Source organism: Geospiza fortis, unplaced genomic scaffold (assembly GCF_000277835.1).
Source record: "Geospiza fortis unplaced genomic scaffold, GeoFor_1.0 scaffold154, whole genome shotgun sequence".
Lineage (NCBI taxonomy): Eukaryota > Metazoa > Chordata > Aves > Passeriformes > Thraupidae > Geospiza > Geospiza fortis.
In genome coordinates, this window is record NW_005054397.1 from 2069138 (window position 1) to 2096378 (window position 27241).

A 27241-nucleotide genomic window follows, 5' to 3' on the forward strand; every position below is an offset into this window, starting at 1 on the left:
ATAATTGACCCTCAATCAGTATTCCATTATCCTAAACAGGCAATTATCCACATTGTCACTTTTGCATTTGCTCTTTTGACCCAGGGGTCAGGGAGGCCTAGTGTAACTGAATCCAACAAAATTATTCCCTTACCTGTCATATAAATAGTCATCCTAGCAAAATGAGACCCATGGGGGCTTTTGCTGAGGTGTTGAGAAGGCCAGTCTAACTCGTTCCTTTATTCTGCTCTTTAAGGAATGCAGTACTGTTTTGGCACTCTATCAAAATAAAACAAAGTTCCATTTTTTAGCCTTCTTTTTTTTCCCCCCTTTTCTTAAGTGAGCACCCCTGCTCTTACAAATGCTTCTTTGTGGCCTACTTTATTGAAATTTCCATTCAGCTCTTCCATCTGTTAGCTGTGTTTACCACTATTCCTGGGGAAAGAATTCTGCATTTCACCTTCATTTGGGGGTGTAAGGTCATAAAACTGTCTGGATTATTTCAGCTATATTTATACTTAAGTTAATATTCCTTCTTTAACAGGTTTAAAGCTTTTAATTCCCCAGTTCATTATTCATGGTGAGTGAACTAAAGTGAACGAAGTTTTTGTATTATAAAGAGGAAAGGTTTTGGTATTCAAAAAGTGTTCTGTAAATGTGGGTTGTAACCCTCTTCACCTCAGCTCCCCAATTCCGATTAGGCTCATGTTTCACACCCTCCCTCTCTCCTCTACTTCCACCCACCAAATGCCATGTTTTATTTAACTAGCTCCTGTGAATAGTTTGTATGGATGTGTGCTAGGGTTGTATTTACAAATGTGGTGGCTGTGCGCATCTGGCAGAAGCTGGCAGAGCAGCAGGGCCCACTCACACCAAATACACAGGAGCAAATTGTGGAGCCCCCTCATTTGCACGGTCTTGAAATATTAGTGTCAGGCCGTTGTGGAGCCCTTGGTATACAGCTGTATCCCAGGAAAAGGAGATTATTCCTGTTGCACTAGGGGAAATCTACATCTGAGAATGGTGGAGGGGTTTTTCTGAGGTTGCAGGAGGCAAAGGAGGAAGGCAAACCTTGCTTTTCCTCACAGTGTCCGAACTGCACCAGCACACTGTGCAATGCGTGAGCCAAATGTGCCATGGCTCCCTCCTAGCTGCTGTGTTTAGGTGTCCATATTCTGAAATCTAAGGTACCCAAAGTAGTGAGGGTAAGGGGAGGAAAGAGCCTTACTCTGATACAAAACTTATATGTGTTTGCATTTAGCTGCAGGGTCCCAGCCTAGATCTGTCCCATCTGTTCTGTTCAGCCGTAAGGAGATAGTCAGCACCTTGAAACACTGTCCTGGCTCCTCTCCACCAAGAATCTGGGAGTTGAAGTGAGAACACAAATGCAATTTATTTTTCTTTGTTGAAATGTTCATATTTTCCCAGTGGCAACACGACTCAATAGTTGAAATAATGTTATTGAGAGAAAAGAGCAGAATCCCAGTGTGAATACTCTGCATGCAGGCCCTTTAAGCTTGAGCCAGAAAATGTCTGAACAATATGTAACTTACTCTTTCTTTTTTAAGAAAAAAAAACGACCCACAAGAAACCTCAGATTACTTTGGGCCTTTTTCTTCTTCCTTATTTATGAAAACAATTTTTCATTCATCTATTATGGTATTGCTTGGTAGCAACACATATTTCCCACTCAAGAAGTTGTGCTTGCACTTTCTTTGTCATCTTTGTAACATCCTTTCCTTCAAACAGCAGATCCTGGGCTAGATCTCCAATAACAAACAAAAAAACCCAAAAAACCCCAAAACCAAAAACCAACCAACCAAACAAGAAACCAATCAAACAAACACAAAAACCCAACCCAAACCCCAAAACCAACCAAAAAAAAGAAACCCAAAAAAACCCAAAAAGGTAATTTTGTATCTGCACCAGTGAACATTAGAGTAATTTCCCTTTTCATTCTAAAGCAGATTCTGTTTGGGTTAACACAGACTTTTGTGTGACTCTGTTCCTTTGGGAGCAGATTGGCGTATGAGCCCTGAAGTTTCAATGTGGGCCTGATCTGTTGCCTGACTTTGAAGAGTCATCCTCTGTTTCTTTCTCGCATTTTCACCATGAAATAAACCCAACAAATATTGATTTTTCTTGAGCCACATCAAGATATACTGGGGGAAAATTTGCAGAAATTGAGGGCATTTTTGTATTACTTATTACAGCTAGACATGCATATGAACTTGAATTGAGAGAGGTGATGATACCAGAAGTCTTGGCTAGGGGAAATGAAACTGTCCCCAGTGTTTTGACACCAGATTTGACAAATGCATAAAAATTACAATAGCTCTCCACAATGCTTACAGCACTCTAACTTAAATACTTTACCTATCATAATTTCTTTCACTCTGTGCTTCAAAAAAATTTTACATGTGCTACCAAGATGTGGTCTCTTCATGTGAGTTAGTGAAGTTATGCTCTGCATATGCTAGCATAATGGAGGAGAAGACTCTGGCTTAGCTTTTTGAAGTTTTTCCTATCTGCATTTTATATGTGAAAAGTCATCTTCATCCACACAGTTGTGTAATGGCAGCAAAACCCCTATACATTGCACTTTGTGCATAGTAGACAGATTTTGCAACTGCATAGATGCCCTTATGGGGGACTCTCAAATGCTCACTATCCACTTTAACAGCAGAGAGAGAGATTTCTGTAGTAGTTCATCTTACCAAATGTGAAACCTGTCAGCAGCTGTGATGTCATGGCCTGAATAAGTTATGGGACCTTTCTTCCACCCTTCCACTCTCCTCCTCTGACTTGGTCTTTTCTGTGCTTTGCATCCACTTGCTGTGTGTCCTTTAGCAGTATGGAAGAACAGCCAGAGAATGTGTGCTAGGGCAAAGAAACAGGACAAGGAATGCAGGCTCTGATCCGCAACATGCAAATAGCAAGTGCAGAAGTTAAGGAGGATAAAGCCATGTATCCCTTTGTTATAAATGCAGGGTAGCAAGCACATAATGAAATTCCAAATTAAAAATAACCAGCAGAATATACCAAAACACTGTGCACACACACACGTGCACACAGAGCTGTTCTTTTGGAGAGAGGATGAGAGAGAGAGCAGAGAAACCACAAATGAGGGAGGTTAGTCATGTTGCTTAATGAACTACTGGAAGCTTTTCAGATACTGTGGTGATGAGGGAAATGTGCATAGAACAGTATAATGTTCCTCATCTGATATTATCTAGGAGTTCAAAAGAAGCAGCAGCAGCAAGACAATAAAGCAGGTCTCTGGTATGTTATTAAAAGGTATCTTCAGCTTTCCTGCTTGACAGATATTTCTTGTTTTAAGTTACACTTCTACTTCCAATATTTAAACCCAAGACAACAAAGTAATAATTGGGCTACTGACTAGCTAACACAATGCATTTATGCAAACCAGTTATTTTACAGTAGAAACAGCTTGCTAATGTTAGAGCTCTGGTAATTGAAGTCCTCAAAAATTGCAGTATTCTGTATTTGTGTGCTCTCTATGTTTTACATTTTTTCTGTAATTTCCCACCAGTTTGTTCAACAAATAACCAGTCATTTCACATTGCAAAGGCACAATGGGAAGGAAAATCTGCATTGCTACTTTTAGAGGCTAAGAGAGAAAATTATAATATTTACTTGTGTTCCTGATGCAGTATAACTAAAGTTTGTGTTTTGCATCAAGCTGACTAAAACTAATGGGAATAGTCCATGTCATCTCAGAAGTAGTTGTTCTAGTTTGCTGTTTTCTACTGTCTTTTGTTGGTTAGATTGCCTGTAAGCATGACTCAGCAACATCAGCTCTCCAAAGACGGATGAAGCCTCATTTATATCTAAATTTAGTATCTCTCTGCAGAGTGGCTTGCTATGTAAAGAGAAGTATGAAATTCTGATGAGACTTCTCCTTACAGAGGACAAGAACTCCATGATTGCTCATAGCAGAGTATCAATATTGGCAGCATGGTCTTCTTGAAGCGCACACAAAGTGGCACTGAAAAATCATGGCATTAATTCCTTTATTCTGTAAAACCACCCTGAAATTTTGGAAAAGTTTTGGTACCCATGCCTTACTATTGCAACAGTTTAGTGTCTTACACTGATATATGTGATTGAAGATACATATGAATCACATTTCCTGTTATGAAAAAGCTTGAAAACTAGATGAGCCGTGAGCTGAATTTTGAGGCATGGCTGCAGTATTACACAAAGCTATCAGCAGAGAGTGAAATATATGTGATGCAGTCAGAAGTGTGAGGAGGATGGGGACAAGTGTGGCTGCAGGAGTGGATGGCGCAGCAGGGAACTACATGCAGTGTGTCCTGTGTACTCTGATGCCTGAGGTATCCAATTCAGAGTTAGCTCATATACTTCAGAGCCCCTTGGTGACTTGTGACTAAAATCAGTAGGGTTTATTTTTTTAATTTACTCTCTTATTTTGATGAGTGCGTTAGTGAACTTATGTGAGATCATCAGCTATTTTATGGAGTTAATTTGAGAGTAACTCAAGTGGCAAGAATATCTGTTTCTACGATCTGTTTTTATTTGTGATTCATCTCTGACTTTCCACTCTCACACTCTCCATGCTAGCTTGCCAGTTATTTACTTGCATTCAAGTACCCACGTGGTTCTTGACCAGGATCTGATATCTCTGTATTCATTAAAGGTGTGGTGGGATGTCTGATGACTTCCCATGGTCAGGCACTGAGGTTTAGGTCCCTTCCAGAGTGCTGCTTCTCCAATGACACACAGCTTGGAGGCTGATGCGCTGCAGGAGCCCTCACTCAAATACTGGGATAGCAGGAATCTGGCAGAGGCTCCTATGCCAAATAAATAGTTTCTGTTATCACTAAGCTCTTTCTTTGTATTTTCTTGTCCTGTCTGAATCTAGGATTTAGCAGTTACCTGTGTGAATTTTGTGATATCTCTTACATGATGTTAGCTTATTTTTTTTTTTACTGTAATCCACCTCTGGCTACTTTTACTGGAGAAAAATCATGGTGTGTGATCTTTTTACCCCTCCATTCTCCTGCTCAGAAATATATCCCAATTTAAACATTAGCAAAATCAAACATTAACATGGGAGTTAATGTTTTAGAATAATGATCTCCTGCCGGAAGCCTGTTGGTCCTGACATGCTGCCAACTACAAAATCTAAATGAAGTTAGAACCAGAAGAAAATAAACTTACTCTATTTTCATTCTCTACTAACATCTTTTGTGCTATCTGAAAACTTGATCACTATATTTTATAGTACTGAGTTCTTTCAGTAATGGATTGCAGGTGCCACATTTCTGCTAAGCAATATTTAGGCTACTTAGTTTTATTGTTTGGTTTAATTTCTTGAGTGAGTGATTTCACCAGGTCATCAAAGTTTCTAATTCCCATTCTTGCAAACAACAGTGAAGGGAATTGAGACCACTGAATATGAACTTTGGAGAGATAGTAGGTATTACAAATATGTGTAAAAGAAAAGTTAGCAGCAAAGTATATAAAATATTTGCATGTGTCCATGAAGACATTGTCCAGAAATGTCATGACAAGTGATTGCAGTGATAACTTTTACAGAATTAAGAGACACTTCTTATTTCTCTAATACTGTGTAGAGTTTAGGTGCTGTTGTCATCATATAGAATATAATATTCAAAAGTGAATTAGAGGGCTTGTGGTAAAACAAACCTGGGAATTAGCAGCAGATGATTCTGGGGCACACAGTATCCCAGCGTCTGACCACCACACAGACATGAATTATGATCCTGAGCATGATTTTTAAGACTGAGTGGGTGATATTTGGCCTCTGGAGCAGAACTTGGACAGCCTATAGCATGCAGTGGTGTGCATAGCACAGCAGTGGGTTGTTCTATTCTGGATAACACTTTGTAATGATGTAAGAGGCAATAAGCAGGATTATGAATGCAACAGGGAGACATAACTGTGAATTTTAATTTTGGGTTTACTTGGCCTTTGGCACATGATTTCATTTCCCATAGACAATCTAAACACACTGTAAAGACTACCATGGGACCTGGATGCATTCACTAATGTAGGGTGCGGCGATTTCCTGTCTGTCTGATTTCAAATTATGATTAGTATCTAGTTCTCTTATGGAAGTTACTTCACTGATCATTATTTAGAAAGCATTTTTAAGAGAAATTTTTAAGGTACTTAATACAATATGTTCTTAGAAATGTTACTACCAAACCTTTTAAAATAGATTCACGTGTCCATCAAGACATTGTCCTGAAATGCCACAAGTAATTGCCTAAGAAATATATGATTATCTATAACAGCCTTTCTGTATCCTCCCCTAGAACTAATTCACAAGGAAAAGTGTTTGATTTTTTGTACTTTGACTTGCTATTTATGAGGCTTGATATAAGTGTGAGATTTTTTACAACAGAGTTGGATAACATTAAATAAATTTAAAGCATTTACTGTCTTCCTTATGGATGATGACATATGGTTTACATAGCTAATGCATACAGAATATGAAAAATATAAAGTATTATTTTATATTCAAATGATAATCTGAATAATCTGTCTTAGTTTTCATTCAGTACTTCCTCTTTCAAAACACTGTACTTCACAGGCCTCAGTTTGGGGAAGAACTTCAGTCTGGGCATAAATCTAATTAAAGTCCACAGATTTAATCCCCTTCAAGCAACAAGCATGTATTCAAGTCTTTTGCTTAATTGTGGTGGAGTAAAGGTATGTTTGAAATTAAGCACAAGCACAGCTATTTTGATGAACTGGAGATTTATCTTGGAGCATCAAACCTACTACGGAAAATTCATAAAGTAAGCATTGCCTCCTAATTACTGTGCTCATTTTAGCAAGTGCTGTAATCATAGGAACAAATTTACATAGTATTTACCAAGAGACAAGAACCTCTGTATGCCTCTGATGGTGTGGAGCTGCAAACTGAACACACACAGACAACATCTAAAGAAAAATAGTTATGAAGAAAATCCTGCTTGTGAAATTATTATGGAAAGATGATGGCTTAATGTTTTTTATAGGACACTAATATAGTTTACTCTTCCAAATAGCTATGAATACTTTCTCTTCACATTGTTGGTGTATGGAAAAATGCTATATAGTATCTAGTTGTTAGATTTTTCTAAGGGATTTGGTAGATGCCACAATATAATAAAATAAAAGACCTGCCAGCTTCATCCTACCACAAAGACAGGATACACTCTCCAGTGTACCTCTAACTGCCTGCCCAATAGGCCACAGTAATCTGGCTGCGTTAGCAAGTGTTTTTGCTGCAGTACATCCTTCCTCTTTCTCAGTGGCATTCCCAGGTCTGAGTCATGACTGAAGGTGTGCTTAGAAAGGAGTATGTTGGGATTGCACAAGGAAAGAATGGCTTCCTTTCGAGACTCAGTTATATGGACTTTTTTACTTCAATTAAGAGATGAAATGTCTTGGCACATGTACAAAGAATTTGCATACCATTTGAGCAGCCATGCCTGCTGGTGAGATCAGGGCTGATCCAGGTACCTTGATGACAGCTTATACAGCTCTTTGGCAGATATTTGCTCTTCCCTTGTGGTTGCAGGATGTTATAGACTCCCACTGTCCAGCCTCTACAGACAGATCCATGGGTGTCAACACTGAGAGCTTTCTGGGCTGAACTAGGGGGAAAAGGGAAGTAAGTCATCTCTCCCAACTAAGTTTGTTGCAGAACACCAGGAATTGAAAGCCAGTTTGAACTGCCAGCATTTTCTTGTTTGTGTTTTATCCTCTACTTGATCAAAATAACCTCTGTATGTCAGTCCACTTAAAACAGGAGGGTAGTGGGCGCCCCCCTTGGTGTCATATTTACACCATTGATGGCTAAAGCTGCCTAGAATTAGGGGTGAGCAAGCAGATGCTATCAGCAGAGCTGGGCATGCACTGCAGTGATAAGACAGGAGATGTTTCCTGGCTTAACCCTTGCAGGAAGCAATGTTCAATTGTTGTGGGCCTCCAGACCAGTCCTGGTCTGCCCTCAGCTTCTTCCAGCCTCTTTGTCTACTCTTGGGGACCCTGAAGCTGAAGTATCCATCTGACTGGAAAGAGCAAAGGGTTTCCATGCCAGCATCCCATGCACTTCCCTTGATAGGATAGGAGCAGTTGGTAGGGAAATTCACACAAAATGTCATGCTGCTGGTCAGGTGTGCTGTGCAAGGTATGTTCAGCCTTTCCAATTGTAATTATTATGTATTAGTTGTTATGCAAAGACAGCAGCATTTAAAAGGAAACAAACTAAAAACCCCAGACACTGTGCTTCTGCACAATCTTTCTCCAAAGCTGGCAAGTCTGAACTTCATTTTTTGAAGATGTTGTTCAGTAAACAAGCCATTTGTTTTATAACACATGGTTGAGTGTCTCATATGAACTGCAGCCTCTGCCTGAAGTTTCCCATACATTCTGATCCTTTGTAATAGCTCCTTCCTGTGTGCATTCCCTGGTTACATTCAGGCTTGGCCATTTCCTTAGCCATCCAACAGGGTATCTCCCCCTTTGTCAACTCCTATTTTGGCCAGGCTTGCAGTAATTTAATATTTTTTTGTGCTGCTGTTCCTTTGCCAAATTTTGATGGAAATAAGGCAGTAGGAAAGCAGGAGTTATTGGGCACACAACCAAGTGCATGTGAAGTGCATAAGCCTTAGTAAACAAGACAAAAAAGTTGTGTCTGCCTGTTTTACACTAAATATATAAGAGGAGGGGAGAAGTTTTCTGTTGTGAACTTGATTGGCTGTATAGTAGAGGGGACTGGGGTGAAATGCAATTTGAAATATTTATCCTCTTTCAAAGCTGGAGTCCTTATAGATTACATAATTGGAAAGCCTTAAATGTGACCTTGATGATAAAAAAGTTCATTACTTTTACCAGAATATAAAAATTCAGACTTTTCATTACAATATAAAGCCTTAAGTGTGTCTTGTGAACTGATTGAGTTTTAGTGGCTACTATTTTGATTTCTGTGTCAGTACTATTAGGATGCTGTTAAACTGGACACATTAGCCCATGCTAATTAACTGATTAACTACAGGAGTTTTTCAAAACCTATATTCAGTTGTTGAGTTTTTGTAGGTAACATTTAACAGGATAAAACAATAAAATTCTTGACTTATACACCTGATAGACAGAGGCATCACTTTGAACCTAGTGTGTTTGTAATGTATGACCACAATCTTATCACTACTGTTATTATTACTAATTCCTACTACTACTATTACCCCTACTACTATTAGGAATTCTCTGATCAGTCTGTGTTTCATTTACTGATTAAATCATTCATTCTGTGGTTTTATTAAAACTTTTGCACAGTTAGGATATAAGTATTTCTTTGTCAGTGATGGAAATAATGGTCTTGGCTCTGCTTTTTATTACAGTAGTGCAAATCTTGAATAATTTGATTGTCAGTGTAACAGTGCCAAGGAAACAGCAAATTTAGGCCCAATGTGTGTTTGCTATTGTCCTTAAGAATTAGTTTACTCTCTTCTAAGTACTTCCATTCATAAATGATGTGTCATTTTAGCAACCATAATTGCCTTCTGAAGCAATGTTTTTGTTGTTTTTCTAAGGATTTCCCAAAGTTGGAGGAGTGTTTTGGTTTTGTTTTAGAAAATGAAACACAGTTTTAAACCTGGGTCAGATGCCAGAAAATGTTCTTCTCTCCTCCCCCTTCCTCTTCATCTGCCTTTTTCTCTGAGCCCCATATCAACTCTTTCCTTTACCTGCAGAGCCTAAATTACTTCATTAAAGGTCTGAGCTTGATGAAGCTGCCTGATTGTCCTGGATTTTGGGCTGGGGGCATGGGGGAAAAAGAAAACCCAAACAACAAAAATAAAAGAGGAAAAGAAAACAGAACAAGATCAGGCACTTAAGGCAGAGTTGCACGTTGCTTTGTGTAGCAGATCCAAGATAGCAGATGCACTGTGCTGCGCACTTACCCCATCACAAGTGTACGTACTTTCACTTAATGCTCTTCATACCCAGCCTTAAGATGATACATTTACTTTGGCTTCACAACAGGGAAAACAAAAGGAAACCTTAACTGACCAGCAGTCATGTTTTGGTGTCGTGTGGCATCTCTGTGTGGTGTTGGTACTGGAACAAGCCTGTATTTCCCCCTCATATATGTGCATAAGTCGCCTTTGATGGATAAGGTTAAATCTGTGTAATAAAATATTCAGGATCAAGATGTCCTGGTGTTCTGGTTTTCCTGACATTCTCACACTTTTAATCTTAAAAAATAAAATTCCCCTCACCATATTTGTTTGTTTTGCTTTCTGTTCTTTTAATAAGTTCGTTTTCTGAAAGGTAGAGGAAATAAGTTGTTGCTGAACTTCATTGCAATAACCAGCTAGAAATGTTCAAAGGTACCTTTAAATCTAGGATTAGAAAAGTCAGCACTTTCCTTTTGTGTGAAATTTTTCCCTATTTATGAGACGTAGGTTTGTTTCACGTCTGCCAAGTTTAAATCTTTTTTAGAAGCATAAGCATTTTTTGGACATTTGAATTCAGAGAACAGTAAAATTAATATGTCAAGAGACAAAGTGTTCAAGAAAGTAGAAATGGTACATAAATCATTCCTTAAACAAAGTTATGCTTTGCTTGCTCAATACAGCAATTATATTGTTTTGATTTTGTATGGATAATTGGAAACTTTAACTTTGTGACTTCTTTGTCCAGTCTAATAACAAGTTGACTCCTGAGGTTTCTGAAAGTTCTCTCTTGCTCTTCCATTTGTATAATTTAGAGATAGAAGATGTCAAAAATAGGGAAGGAAAGAGAGAAGGGAGGAAGAGCAAGAAAGGCTTAAAGGCTCTTCCAGCAGTAGGTACAGGAGTGCATCAGCAGTACTACCCCTGCTGAGCTGGCAGCTGCTTCCCTAAGTTCAGAGAGGTCACCATGGTTTCTTTCCTGTTTCTCCTCCAGGCATTGAATTGCTGGGGGAGTTGGAAAAAAAGGCATCTTCCTTTCTTGCCCTGCGACATAAAGACAAAATCCTTCCTCCCTATCTAAGTGTGTTCTGGTGAGGCATGTAAAAGTTCAGATGTGATGACAATTATTTGGGTTACTGTGATACTTTTACCCAGAAATATCTGAAAGACATTATAGACTAATTGACATACCAGGACATGCATATGACATCTGAGGATGTGCCCTCCTGTGCATGATGAATTTGAAAATGCAAGGATTTTCTTCACCATTAACTTGGTGCTTTCTCAGGAGATAAAACAGATTATTTGGTAAATCCTTCTAAATACTGTTGCTGATACTTTAGGACAATGCAGACTAATGTATCCAGTTAAAACTCGAGAAGGAGAAAATATGTTTTTAAGGAAACGGAACACAAGCTGAGCCCTCCGTAGATAAAGAAAAAAAGTAAGAAAATTCAATGTTTATAGTAAGAACTGTAAGAGTCTATCACTCACCATACATGTTGTTCCTCATAGTGCAGTATGTGATGGGTCAGGATGAAATAGTACAGCAAATCAAGTCAGTTGCATCAAACCCCCATGTGGGCTTGTCCACAGGACCAGAGAGTTCTGAATTTAGGTAGATGAAAAGGAGAACTTTAATTATAACAGAGGATGTGTTTAATGCATGTATAAGTAGATTTGTTGAGATCACACCTTTAGTCTCTTTGGGTTGATTTTCCTATTTGCACCTTCCCAGGAAGTCCTACAATAAAGACAAAAGCCTATAGCTGTAAATTCTCCTTCCTTGTGGTTCTGATGCAAATATTTGAAGTTTGGTTGATTATTTTTTGGACACAAATATGAATTTTTATCCTTTCTTTTGGCACTTAAAAGGGATTCGAATCTTATTTAGTACCCTTTTGCTGCCAGCTAATCATATATTTCACATGCTTATTTTTCCCTAATTATTCACCAGACTGTAGCAACTTTGAACTGTTTATATATAAAGTCTGGTGTTTGAAAGAGACTAAGTTATATTTGAAATTTCCCTCTGTTTTTTAAGTACCTAAACTCACATGCAGTGCCAAATATGCCTTTCCAGTACATAATAATAGGGATCTAATTGCACCAGTTTCCCAAGGGGCACAAAAGTAGAAAAACAGAGCCTGCATGGAAAACACCCTTTCTTTTTTGCCTTTGGCCGTGACAGGCTCCTACATACGGAACAAAATTCCATCCTCACGGAAGTCTATAGGGAAGATTTGGCTGATTCCAGGGGGGCTGGATTTGGGCCCACATGCCTGATTTCAGGGTGTGATTTTGGTGATGAAGCAAGCTTTAAGAAGTGGGTAAGAATATTCACTGTGTAAGGAAGCTATTTTGATGTGTTTTCTCCAGTCTCTCTCCCATGCTGGAATAACTTTCTCCTTTGGAGTATGATTTCATCTTTCTGAGGAAGACTAGGAAGAGCACTTACTAAAAAGACACTCAGCTTCTGGAAAAGCTCAGTGGGAAAATTTGCTTTTTAACTGCACATGTACAAACATAGTAGCACCCGTGGCAAAGCAGTGGTCCTTCTGTGAAAAAGAGACAATCATGAGAGGAGTAAGAACCCTGATTTAGCCTGCTAATGCCCCAAGATCTGCCGACTTGAAATCATGTTTCCCAGCAGATCACTGCCCTCAGAGTATAGCTGAGGGGCCATGCTAATATTTCCTTCCTGAAGGGAGAGAGCGCATTGGGTTGTCCTTAATGTGACCTGCATGAACTTTTGTACCTTTTCCTTTCCTTCTTGTCTTCTCAGAAGGAGGAGGATTTGTCCCAATATAGCCAAAGCATGCTGTTATGCAGGACTGGCTTATAAACAGCATTTAATAAAGATTTCCCTCTCTAATCTCATGTTTTCAAGAATAATGTGGTTCTCATTCATATTGTACTGAATTAGGTGGTCTCACTTTATTGCTACTAATATATTTAACAATATTTTGAAGTGTGAATTCCTGGGTCTCACCAGCTCAATTTTTCCCATAGATGAAGCTCAGGCAATGAGGTGTTTGGGTACATTTTTGTTTTATCTCCTGTTTCCCTAGTGCGAGCTGTAACAAGCTCAGCCCAAGTGAAAAAATTCCAATTTGCTCCCCATCCTGTTTGTATACAGAAAATCAAATCCTTGTTTTGGAGCTATCTGCTGTGGTGGTTGCTGGGATTGCTACACTGCTGGGAGGTGAGGTGGGATATTGCTGGGTGTGTTGATCTACCTTTGTGTCTTACCTTGCCCTTGAGTTGCATGGGAAACATTATTGCAGAACAGCGTGCAGATGTTGCCATTCCCTCTACTCCAACTTGTCTTTTTTTCCATCATCCATTGAAGAAACCCAAATAAAACTCTGTATGCACAAGTCATGAAAAAAACCCCAAAATGCACGTTTGGCACTTGTTTGTATTTGCTAAGCCTACACACGTATGCATTATAGTAGTGTTGCATGTTAAAACATTCATATTTCTCGATTAAAAAGCTCATCTAAAGTACATCAGTGCTTATCTTTTACCATTCACTCAGTGCCCTACGTAGTCACACACAAACAGGCAAAACAGTAACTAATCAGACCTTTTAGAGCTGCCTAACCCACTTTTTGTCTTTATTATGAAACTAAGATTTGGTCAACTGAGGTCAAGTTGTGCACTTAACACAGCTTCCATTATAGTCAGTGAACTCTGTAACAGAGAGTAAAGTCAAAATATAAACAGAGAACGTTTCTGCAGCAGCTCTGGGCTGGGATTAACTTGGATCACCTAGTCTTCTGCTTTTAATGAAATTCTCTCCCTTGTATTTTCTTGTTTGGAAGAGAGTCCAAAGTTATCTCATGCTAATTTAGTTAGGCAGTGCCCTCCAGGGATGTCACAGGCCTCCATGACCTCTCCAGAGAGACTCAGCAAAAGGATGAGGAGAATTAAACATTCCTGAGAAATTGCAAAGCAGGAGCCCCCAGAGATTTCACATAGAAATGAGCTCCAGACTAGCTGCCAGAGACCCAAGTCACCTTTTCAGCACTTCCTTGACATGTCTCTGCCAGTCCCATCTGGCTTGATTCAGGGGGTCAGCATGGGGACTGAGAGGTGGCAGCTAGAGAGGGCAGGATTCGAGGGAGGTCTGAATACAGTAGTCTCAGGCTTTAGATGCTTCTCCAAGATGTGCAGCAAGATGGTTTTATTCCCTTTACTTCCCACACGGTCTCATGCTATTTTCTTTGTGCTGAAAAGGGGAAGAATTCTAAGGGAGGAGGTTTAATAGTAAGTTCAGTTATTACTTCACCATGTGATGCAACAGTTTGTTTCATACCTGGTTTTACAACTACATCTCGGGTCAAATGCAGAAAAGACTGTGGCATCAGAGAGCTACTTACAGTGACATGAACTACATGCACCACTTTCCTCTCTTATGTTGGTAGGCTGTAGAAATTAATGAAATTGATTTCACATGAAGCCAGACTTAGGCATAGTTTACAGGACAGAATATTTCTCTGCGAGAATATTCAAAGAGCTAATTTACAAGTTTCCTTCAATTATTTTGCAAAAAGGGAAAAAATAAATTTTCTGAAGTACAGGCAAGAGAGCAAAAGACACCAGTGTTTCTTGGTTATTAGTATCTTGATCACCTGAGTAGTTATCTCGCTTATTTCTTGCATTATGACAAAAAATGTGCACTATCTCAAGAAATGTCTATTATGTTGAATTTTGGAGAACGCAATCTAACAGTGATTTCTGTGTGATCTCATCCTTACATTTCCTTGCTACTTTGTCTTTAATTAGTGCAGATCTAGTCAGTATTAAGGAAGAATGTTTGAATTCCCACCTTTTACTATGAAAGTGCCAAGTCAAATCTAATTATATAACAAATAATGCACTTCATGCTGAAATGTCTGTGCTACCCTTAACTTTCTTAAAGCACTCTAGTTGCATAAATATTATTACTCCAGCTTCATAGACAGCAGAATTTGGGCTGTAAGACTTTTGCTTTAGTGGAGGCCACAAAGAGGGTGATTAACACTGCTGAGATTGGAACACTGCTCATCATTTTGCTGGACCAAACTGAAACCAATAAGCAGGCTGGACCTAAAGCTGGATGGATCCTGGTAATTAGAACATGGTTTATGGTGTAGCTACGACAAAAAATATACAGAACAGAGAGTTCTGTTCATGTGAAATATGTTTCAGCAGTTGAGTTATAAATCTCTGAGAAGAAGAATAAAAAAATTGAATGAGACTTGCATATGGAAACCAGCATATAAGGGATGATGGTGTCATTGTGGTGATAAATCCATTGCATTCTGCAATGACTCATGCCTGTGCCACTGTTATTTGCCTGAGAACAGACCTCTGGCCCCTGCCAAGTAATGCGTGTGGGAACGCTGTTCCCGGTGTCTGACCTGCGGGAGTCATTCCAGCCTTAATGGCAGGATACCTAGTGTGTGGAGTCTCGTTCATGTCCACTGGGGAGGGAGGGCTCTAAATTCGTCTGGATGTGATAGGAGCAATGACTTCTGACATGCATGTAGCAGAGATTTATTGCAAGCAAAAGTTGAAGTGTGATAATGCTACTGGGGTATTCTGTAATAATATGGTAAAACACTTGTCGTCACTTCATCTCAGGCAGTGAAAGTCAATTGTATATGCTACACAGAGACAGATAAAAAACATAAGTATACTTAAAACTTCATATGGTTTGCATTTTTCGTAACAGCTCTCCTGACTCTAATATAAGACAGGTTTTAATTTTGTTTTGGGTAAGTGGATGTGCTTACAGTCTCACACCCACAATTCCATGGCTTTAAATAGAATCGCTCCCAGGGTGCATAAAAGAACACATGCTGTTATGTGAAGGATTTATCCAGGATGCCAGGATTGTATTTATTGCTGGGAACAAACTGAATAAAATTTTCTATCCCATTCTGACACTAGCCCATGGAGAGCAGCCGTATCTATGGTTTCAGTGCAGATCCTGCTCTTTCACTGACGCAGGATTTGGTACAACTGACTGCTGTAGCAGGAACAGTAATTACTAATGGTGGTGGAATCAGAATGGCCCGAGCGAGTCAAGGGAAGGTCAATGCAAAATGCCCTCCAAATGTATTTTTGAGCATGCTCGAAAGTAATCTTCACATTGCCTTTTCACATGTGCACAGCACAGCCAGACTTCTAAAACACATCCTTTGGTTTCTGGGATCATTTTGCTGTTGCCTTTTTTTTAGCTGAGATTTCCATGCCCCAGTTTGGACCCTGAGCATGGAGGAACTCATTCAGAGCAACTGTAGTGTTAACACGGAGGCAGCAAGTCTGTGAGGCAGATTCCTCTGTCCCAGGGCTTGGGTTAAAACCGCCAGACTCCTTGCATAAGCTGCTGTATCACATGGTGGCCGTTTTGGGTACTGTTGGCCTAAAATTGAACCTGTGACATGAGGTAAAAGTAAAAAAGAAAATAAATCCCTCTGTATTGCATTACCGTATCCCCAAGGCATCAAAGTCGTGCGCTTGTCTCAGTCTGTACTCAGCCAAGAGAATTTAGCATCAAATTCCAAAATGTTGTCACCTGAAATGTTCTGGTAAAGGAAAAGAAAAAAAATCCATTGTACCAGGAATGGCATTACTTTAGCATCCTTTTTTCCTTTTTTCAGGTGACTTCTTGCTTTTTATAGTTAGTAAAACAGTGCCTGATGTGCAATTTTACCACTGTCTTACAAGTAACAATGACTTAATGGTGGAAATCTTTCTTACTTCCATCTACAGTGCACTGAAAACTGCAATAAAATTAAAAATTGAAGTTCAGTGATGTGTTTAAGATAACAGGCTCTTTATTTACACAGACTATTCAGACAAGGATTCTAATTTTTAAGAACCCAATCAATATAAATATTTTTCTCAAGAGAAGTAAATTAACATTTCAATTAAATTATTTAGATTAATATTCAGGAATGTAACACCTATGGAAACTCATAGCAGTCTGACGAGAAAATGCATAATGTTCAAAAGTGTGAAGCAAGAACTCTGGAAATTTGCAGGGGAAATATAAATTATGAAATTAATTTCAGGGTAATTTTATCTTATTAACTCACCCTATCTCCCTGTATTTTTTTTCAATAACACTGCTCATAAATTTTGTCTCAGTCCTCTTGCTTTGTTACTCTTACTGTCCTAAAAGATTACTCTTCTTCCTTCCCAATTATACCCTCAAACATGTATAAACATTATGAAGTGCTGCTTTATTATGTCTGAGCCTATCTGCGTGTGCTCTGGCACTTCTCTGCTGCTCTTAGCAATTTTTATAGACTACAAGTAGTGGTTTAACCTGAGTCAGGGCCCGTTACTGGATAGGCACGGGGCAGACCTACAAACCTGGAGTAGGGAAGCTAACAAGCTGCAGAGGCAGTTTTCACAGATAGGAGAAAAGGAAAGGAAGATTTGGAGAGAGAAAATAATTTTCTGAGTCGTGGTATGGATAACAGCATTTTTGTTTCTGTGGAGACCAGTAGTACTTTGGCCCATAGGTCATGCTGTCCCTCTGACACCCTCAAAAGGAGCACAAGTCAGCTTGTGCTTAGCTGTAAGTGCTTAAGCAATCCCGGAAAGAAATAGGAGGTAAACAGGTGTTAGAAGTAGGAACCAGGATCTTTTTATAGTCAAATGTTGCACTGTAAACATTTTGTGATCAATATCTACATTGTGATCATTATTCTGAGGCTGATGGTTTTGCTCCAGTGAACACGCCAGTACTTGACTTGAAAGCCTCATCTATTTTCTTGTGGTTAGATCATGGCCCCAACCAGCCCTTCCTGGCATGGGGCCCTAAGACTTCTCTGCCCTCACCGCAGCCTGGGTACAACCCTTTACTTTAGCGGTGAGTAATCCTGTCAAATGGGAGTCTGCCTCTTTGTGAAGAGGTATTTTGTCTTACATTCATATAAAAATAGCAGGGAAAATTAATTCTGGAAGGGTAAAAAGGGAGGGGAAAGCGGGTCAAATATCTTTCTGAATTGTCTGCTAGGTGGAGCCTGGGAAACATATATTTGTTCTATAGTCTTGTCTATGTAATTCAAATCTGAGTGGTTAAAACTCTCACATACTTTCTGCAATTCAAAATTTTCTTTTTTTTTCTCTCTTTAGCTTTGAATTTCTTTCCCATTCCTCTTAAACAGAATTTAAAGAAGCTCTTTGTTAGCAATTGTGACAATATCCTCCAAAATTAAAATGAAAGAAATAGACCATATGTGCATCCTTTCTGTATTTTTTCATTAATTTACTTCGTGTCACACATGTCACTTCCAATCTAACCACTTGAAGCATAAACAAACCATTGTGGACCTAAAAATCTGTTCAAAACTTTTTGGCAGGAAAAAAGGACTATATTAATTTTCATTGTTGGTTGAGGTTTCCCAACAAGCAGCTTTACTGTTTCTTTTTTGCCTCCAGCTAGCAACTAAAGATCAGTTATAAAACCGTATACAAATACTTCCACATATTGAAAGAACAATATTTTGACATTCAGTGACACAAGGGGGGGAAAAAAAGGAGTAATCTAGTTTTTGATAACACAATGAGAACTTTGTGTTCACCCGAGGTCCATGTGAGAAACATCATGTTGCGTTAACAGGGAAGGTTGACCTTTAAGGTTTATCTGGATTATAATTCTTGTGGTTTTTATTAATAGAACTGCCTACTAAAGTTTCACGAGTCCTCCCTGAGATCTGTAAAACAATTGGCCTATCTACTTATGAGAGAGAAGTTAGACAGTATTTCCTAGTATTTCCTACAGATGTGAGGGCTTTTGTTTCAGAAGACATTGATATTGTTTTCCTTTGTAGATGGTCCACAAAGATTATCAGGTATTTTATTATCTTAGTAACTTTGTAATTGTTGGATTATTATCTTTCAATGTATCAACTATACTTTTTCAACTTGAAAGAAAATAACACGGACCTGACACAGCGTGCTCTGAACAAGTTCACCTCTAGAGCCAAATCATAGAATTTGACTAAATCTGCAAGCATGCTTCAAATTGCTTCTGTGGAAATTTCTCAAGCGAAACTTCAAAAATTTCTGAGAAAATTTTTAAAATTAGTCCCTATCTCATACTGTCTCCTGGGAGACTTGCTGTTTGTTTACTTGTTTACTTTCTTGGGATTCTTAAGGTAAATTGTCCATTATTTCTTATCAAATGATGTGTTTTTTCTCTCAGAGGAAATTGTTTTCATCTCAAATCTGTTCCTATTTTATATTTTTTGTGTCAGCAATGTCTATGGTTTGCAAATGTCACTTTTCTGAATGGAAGCAGCTGCCATGTCATAAGTACTCAATGTCTCCTCTGCATGAGCAGAAAAGACACAGCTGAAGGAAAAACTTTGTACACAGACTTTGGAGTCCTTATGTTCAGCATTACACAGTTAAGGAAGAAGCATATCAAAATGTATTTAGATTGATGAGATCTGATAGATACTCAAATGGTGTTCAGAAGGGTTTTTCCATGAATGGAGGTTCCTTGAGCAACAGATCTTGCACCAACGCTGTGATTTTTGGTAATCTGAGAAAGCAGGATGATGACTCTTTAGAGGAAAGGAAGAGGCATGTGTCCTGCCCTTCTTGGGAAGTACCTCTGTTGCTGGAGGCTTTGAGAAAGGGTTGAAAAGTCACCAATTGCAATGATAGACAATGGGTTTAATCCTGAACTTATGTTTGCCTTTCAAATACAAACTGTGACAGCCCAGTAAGGTTTTTTCTTACTGGGTGTGCACCCTTGCTTTTTAAGTAGCTGAGCAAGAAGGGCTGTAATTTAGGGGGAGAAAAGCCTAGTAATACATTGATTATGCATACTCCCATATTCCTGCTGTCACTGGCTTCTTGGGAGTATTGGCATGCCTGGCAGCACATCCCTGTGGTTTTCTTTGGCAAGAGTCTCCCTGCCGTGCTTGCCTTGACCTATAACATTGTCAGAAACAAGTACTAAAGCAATAGTCATTACTCTAGACTGAACTCCCATTGTGGCAGGGTGCATGGGATCATGCCCAACACTTTTGTGTGTTGGCTGTCTGGCAGGGGCAGCTTACAATTTACTCTGATCACAACACTTTTGTGCTGCACTTCAGCTTCACTGGTGTTTTTCAGCCATGTGTGCTGTGCCCCTGTTATGTGCAAAACATGTGTAAGGAGATTTTTTTCCCTCCTCTGCTGTGTGTTATATGTAAGTCTCAGTGTGTCTTTATATAACCTCCTTATATAACACACTCTGATGCCTATGGGGTACACCCAGGACACACCCACTCTTTTAACAGTTGCAGAAGTCAATCAGATGTGGGTGACTCAGCCCACAGTGCAGCACCTTTTCTTCCTTCTCTGCCCCTCCAAAAGTGAGTAAACAGATAAACTGGGAGTCGGTTTGGGTTCAGAGCTCTGAGTCAATGCCCGTCTCACTTTTCTGAGGCACGACCATCAATTGTGGTCAGTTCTGCAGCAGCTTGAGAAACCACAGCCAGTCAGCTGGGTTGTGTCAGGAGGAGCCGGGCGATGGCATCTGGAACTGCTCCGCATCCCAGGCAGGCAGGAAGTGCGTGGGCAGGACAGCTCCACACGTCGCTCGGCACAGGAGATGCCAGCAGCCTCTATCAATGCCAGGGCAGTTGAGTTGGGACAATGCAGAGAGGGAGGTGGTACAATAGCCCTCTCTTTTGTGGCACAAATGGAGCAGTCCCTCACGATGCACTCAGGAGCAGCAGTCATGCCAGGCCTTTGTGCTCGCCATATGGGGAGAAGGCTCTCCTTTGCTCCCACATCCCTGTAAAGGCTCATCATGCTTTGGCCCAAAATGCTCAATTCTCCTTCTCAGTGGTGACCCCAGCAGGATAGCTATGTTTGGGATCACTAGACTACCATATCCAACCCACTGAATGCTTCTGCCCACTTCTAGACAATAGAGTATGGAATACCATAAAGACAGAATTTCTATAAATGGTGATAATGTACTGTTGGGTCTCTCCAGGTGGTGATGTTTTATGACTTAGTCAGAAATTGCTCCCTGATTGTTGACAGCCTTGAGGTAACCCATTCCTTCCGCAGTGATAAGTAGAGCTAGACATTCACCAGCCTCTGCTTCTTTGCCTCTGAAACTCACAGACAATGCACCATGCATCAGGCTGCAACTATCTGTTCCATCTCCTAAAGTAAACATTTCTAATTTGGTTTGATTTTTTTTTCTCCATGTGTGGCAAAGTCAGAATTTCTCTGCATAACACCCAGAAATACATATGAAAGCAGGTTTTTTTACAGTATAGGTCTTGGAAAAAGCTGCTATGTAGCAGTGCAAGGCAATAGCAACTGGTAGCAACAGGAACATTTTCTATTTATCCCATTGTGAGACCTGTTCAGTCATATCTCTTTTGGATCTTGAATTGGATGAGACATATGAAAAGGCTTTATACTTATTCTTTTGAAAAAACAAGTCTTTTATTTCTAGAGCAGAAATTATCCACTGATTTAAAATAATAAAAGTTGAATTTATTTTTGCTCTTGAATAGGAAGATACCTGATTATGAGCCCATTTTAGTTATACATAGTATGAGAGCAGACAGTGAAACAAAAGTCTCAATATATGGAGTTAAACATAACCTCAACTACTGGATCTTTGTTATCCATGGATGACAGCCCAGTTAATAAATGTTTTCTTACTGGGGTGCTAGACTGGAAGTTAATGGTGAAACACATCTACAACATACTCTAGATTCTCGAGACAAGCAGACACATCACAACATTGTGGCAGTGGCATGCATAAAATGTATCTGTGTGGGGATTGTGTTAGTCAAACTTGGGTTTTCCCACTTACTAGCCCAGGTGCAAACACTGCATAAGCAAAGAAATTTGGGCAGGGAGAAGACTGGTTCATATTTTGAATATGTTGCTTGAAAATGGTGCTTACTACTGGCAGGGGTTTATATAGAGAAAAGGGTAGAGGGGAAAGATGAAAGAAGAAAGATTTTGGCAGAGGCTGGAGTTCAGGCATGCAGAACAGATATCCTACTCCACATAATCATAAAAGTGTGTCTGCTTCTAGACTAGTTACGTATCTCCTTTTAGGTTTCTGTCTTTGAAAGTAAATGACATAGAAGCGCCTTTAGACTTTGTGACTTGCTAGACCAGAGCCAAAAAGAATTCAAAGATGAAAAATATGTTTTGTCACTTTTTCCATTAAGGGAAGAATCTTAGTCTAAGAGAGTTGAAGCCTGAATTGTTTCCATGGTAATTTTCTCCTCCTTTTAAACATCTACATTTTATCTACATTTACATAATATTTTGTTATCTGGACTGAGCGAAAAATTAGGGAGAGGGTGGCAGAACTGAAAACAAGTAATTTCTTTACTTGCTGTCGGCCCATCCAAAAAACCTTTACAAAGAAATACAGGAAAATCCTCAATTCTCAGTTCCTGCAACAGAAAAACTCTTAAAATATATGACCTTGTGATGGTTAGAAGATATCCAAGAGCCAAAGCTGGGCAATGTTTTTATCCCAGTTCAGCCATGTCATGGGTCAGGTGGTTCAGCATGTGAACAGGAAGGTGAGAATGGTGAACTTTTGCCTCGGTTGTGCAGTCCATCAGAGAATAAATGGAGCAAATCACTCTGCAGCTGGATCGGGAGGTGAACGGCTGAATACCTCTCACACAGAGGCCTTTGTGTTCTGGACATGATCTAGCATTATGATGGGACACACTAGTCTGAGGCTTTGTAGCAATTACTAACCCATTATCACGCTAGAACATGAGATCATTTATCTTCTAATTCAGAGTGTCACCTGTTCTTCATTTGCCAGTCAATAACCATTAATTACTTTCAGTGGAAATTTAAACAAAGCTTTTCCCCTCTGTTAAAACCAGTAAGCCATTCAGTAATGACAAATAAACCTGGAGCTGTATCACCCCCCTTCCTCTCGTTCTCAGCCTCAGGTCTGGTACAATATGAATTCTTAAAGGAAATGCCTAGAAATTCATAGGTCAAGGACCTTTATTAGTCTGATGTGAGGAGAATCACATTCCTGATGTTTTATTGGTTGTCAAGGGCTGTACCTGAGGAAATATAATTTTGACTGTGGAACTTCTTCAATGTTTCTTCTCTCTTCTGACTTGCCTTGGCATTTTTTTACAGACTGTTCATGCAGACCCTTTCAAAGCAACAGTATTTGGTCACCTTCCTCAAGGCAAAACAGAGCTATCACTTATTTTGTAATTTTTAGCATGTTAATTTCTTTCATACCTGATTGGATTGAGGTAATTCTAAGTGCCAACAATTGTGAATGCCAGAAAAAATAAAAGAACTCACAGTGATAGACTCTGAAGTAACCATTAATCTAAACATTCTTTCCTGGTAGGATTTGAAGCAAAAATCACTTTTAGCAACTCTTTCTGCATTGTTTGATCATTTCTAAGCTGATCCTGTTGAAATTTACTGCAGTTTAAGTCGCATTGCTGAGACAGTGATTGCTAGCTTTTTGAAATGGTAGACAAGAGTTGATAAATCCAAATGCATAAAACCTCATTGGGCCCACTGTCAAAGGCTGGTTTTTTGTTAGGATTTTGCAGCTGCCTCCTTCAGTGCAGGGTGTGGTTTAGAGTAAAGGGAAACTTTCTACTCTATTTCATATTGATACGCAAAGTAACGTGTAAATATTTTAAATATTCGCCTGATTGTTGAATGTCTTGGCATAAGTGCCTGCATTGAAACTGTGTCAAAGGAATTACAGTACAGAGTTGTTTAATAGTGGAGGGGTGGCAAAAATGGTTGGAAGTCTGATCCTGCTTCTGCTTAGACATACTAATATTACTTTACCAACACAGTAAATAGCAGGTGCTTATGCTAATTGCATATTCAGTCAACCAGCGTAGCATTTTTGGGTAAGGGGGAATTTTTACCAATAAACTATATTTTGTTGTTGCATCTCTCTCCAATGTAACTGACACTACAGTGTCAAGGCAAGAAAAGGAGTTCATTATGTACAGCAAACATCCACCAAAGTTGGGAGGAGATTGACTGATTGTCTAATGTTGGAAATCCTTTTTTGCCCAAATAGTGCCATCTCATACGAGAAAGTGTGTTGTTTTCAGCTAGGCTGCTTAAGGAAACCTGAATGTCTACGAAATCAGGGACTAGGCTGGGAGAACCAAAACTATCAAGCACTCATCTTATAGATACTCCTGTTACCTTTCTATGCAGCTGCTGCTACTGTGATTCTTGCAGGCTTGTCCAGTCATGAAGAAACACAATCTGGTGATTTACGGTGACCTCTCAAATCAGCAGGGAAACCCCAGTGTTCCAAAAAAGCTCATATGAGAGATACAAGTTAAGACATCTCCTCCCCACAAGATGAGTTTCATCAGCCATTTGGGTATTTCTGCGTCATTGGCTAGGATGTTCAATCCTGGAAAGGAAAAATAAAGTTGCTGCCATTGTCCTGCCCAGCAGGTCATCTCCCTAAAGCACAATTTATAATTTATGTCAAGGACTTACACAACAGTTGCCCAAAACTGAGCTTTCCATGCACATTCAAGAAGTAAAAAGGTTCAAAAGGAGCATGTTAATAAGATCTTGTCCAAACTTTGGAAGATGCATAAAATAATAACTGTAAAGAAAAATGGCTCACACTTATAACCATTTAAGTGGAATGTATTGCCTTGCTATGCAGAACACTGATTTATTGAGAATAGGGAGGAAAAATTGAATGTTTCAGGTGGTATTTACCAAGAGAAACTGGGCTATCCCAAAGCTTTTATTAATCTGATTTGCAGAGTATCCACTACCATCAAGGGACCTACTAAAGTTGTTTTCTTTAAAGCTGATGTGAAGAGGTCAATGCAAATAGCATCATGGATTACAGTGTGAGAGGATGACAGTACTTTCTACCATATGGAGAGAGAGTTGATTTATTTTGTTTCCCTTTTCTGGTTATTTATTAAACAAGGATCGTGCTATACAGGTATTCCCTTTTCCTCACCAAAGGAAATGAAGCATTTGCATCATTTTGATTGATCTAAAGTAATAATTATTCTGTACACCTACAGCTCCTATGCAGTCAAACAGTCCAGTCACTAGAGCACTGCCTTGCACATCAGAAAATTGAAATGTACCTGTGGTGATATCTCAGACAAGTCCTACATGTCTTTGAATACCTCTTTTCCATCTGCTTTCCAGCTTTCATGCTGACTTAGCTGGCCAGCCCTCTGAGACGGCGCCCACCCATCAATAACTGTTTGTGGGAGAGGACTCTGTGAAAGACATTGCTGTGGGAATTGAAAACTGGTCCCATGAAATACAAATATGTCAGCAATCAGATGAAGTTTTGCTTCAAAAATACTGTAAAACTCTTGCTGCATAAACAAGAGTCCTCTGAAACTGCTGTTAATGGTTGTGTCGCTTTTCCACCAGGGTTTTCTCATTCCTGTGTGAAAAGTTTCTTCTGCCATACTTTAATATGAAACATTCGACACAGATTCAGCAGGGAAACCAGATTAACTTGGTTAAACACCTTTTTAAATACTTATTCTTAATTAAAATCTCAGTTTAGGCAAAACAAGTGTGGCAGAAGAAGCAGCCAAAAGGATCCATATTTTTATGCTTCAGTGAGTTTGACATCATTCTGTAGCAGACAGACAACAGCACTCTGGACTGAAACATTACAAAATTTTGATCTTTTCCCCATATCAATGTCAATTCATGCAGTGCTTTAAACAAGTGAATCCATGCTTATGAGCACTAAACCAAGTCTCAGTGTTCAAAAGTAAACATATTAAAGTCTCCCCTACAGAAACTCCTGCTGTGAAACAAATTGAAAATCAAATAAAGCACTGTTTTCTGTAATAAGAAATAATTGAACTCTTTTCAGAGTTGCATTGAACTGGTTAATAGCCACTGTGTAAAGAAAGTGCTAATTTCCCCAGCTTGGGGTATGTGTGTGTGTGTGTAGTTATTTCCAAATCAAAAATGTGGTAATGCAATATCATGTACCAAAGAGGCCACTTACATGTGCACTGAATCTGACTTTGTTTATCTTTCTGCAGGCCATGTGGTTGATGTTGCAAACGGATGAGCCTGAGGACTTTGTCATAGCCACTGGGGAGGTCCACAGTGTCCGTGAATTTGTGGAAAAGTCATTTAAGCACATTGGGAAAACCATTGTGTAAGTATGAGGAGGAGAGAGTAGCCACAGGTTGAACATTTCCAGCCTCTCATATTTACTGGGACAAAACAGAGTAATTTTTGTCTACATTTTTCTTTTTTTCCCACCCCTCACTTTCTACTTGTAAACTTTCGTGCATAAATGACTGCTGCAGCAGATATGTCTAGTGTTGCCCTCTAGATCATAAGTTAAAAAGGTTAATCTGAATTATTTTATCAAAGTCTTCATTCTTTGTTGTCCCTGTCTTGGTCTAGGGAAGCCCCTCCAAAGATGTTAGCACCAGGATCACCTTCCTGCAAGAGGGGCTTTTCTGCCCAGTTCTCTGTTCTGTGCCCCAGATCCCCACAGTCCTACCCCCACCCTCTGCCATCTGAAGAGGAGGTGGCACCTCCCAGCCCTGTTCTTTCCAGGTGACAGCCCATCAGCCGCACTGCATGCCTCATGTAGCAAACTGCTCCACATTCCTATCAGCTCTTCTCTACTAAGCCATAGAAATGTTGAGCAGTGGGTGCAGAATGTTTACAATGCATATTCCACATAGTTTGATTGAAAATACAAAATTCCTTCCCAAGGCCGTATAATAAAACCAGGATGGCTTGGTGAGCGCTGTCTGTAATTTATATTTTTATTGTTTATTATTTTTTCAATTTCCCTCCTTCTGTATCTTCTCTGGGCCCCATGCATCAACATACCAATCTCAGCTGGAAAAGGGAGAGGAAAGCCACAGGCTCTTCCATGACGCTAGCGCCAGGGCTGTTCCTCAGGCCATCAAAGTCACTTGTGCAGCTGGTGAACTTTTGACAGGGCCAATAAGTTTTACTTGGGAACAAAAACTTGACAAATTCAATAAATATGCAGAAGTGCACAGATATATACAATATTATTTGAACAGCCAGTGGGTGGCTGGGGAGGTAATAACATTTTCTCCTCAATGAGTTTTTAGTCTGGTTTCAATTTTTGGCATCAACTTCCAGAAAAAAAAATCTGATGAGGGAGAGAGAGACCATATAAACAGTATTTCTAACCCAAAAGCTCAGTTTGGGGAATAAGCTTCTCTCCATGTTTTTCACATTTCTTGATTGCAAGATGTCCCAGTAATCACACATTGTCGCATATACCT

General features: G+C 39.4%; 1 protein-coding gene across 1 annotated transcript in view; it reads left to right on the plus strand.

The window, feature by feature from the left end:
- GMDS (GDP-mannose 4,6-dehydratase) overlaps positions 1-27241 on the plus strand; it is a 345832-nt gene that overhangs the window by 236701 nt on the left and 81890 nt on the right. The window contains exon 8 of the mRNA XM_031060977.1: positions 26003-26121. Coding sequence (XP_030916837.1) covers positions 26003-26121 — 119 coding nt within the window. The remainder of the gene's footprint in view (positions 1-26002; positions 26122-27241) is intronic.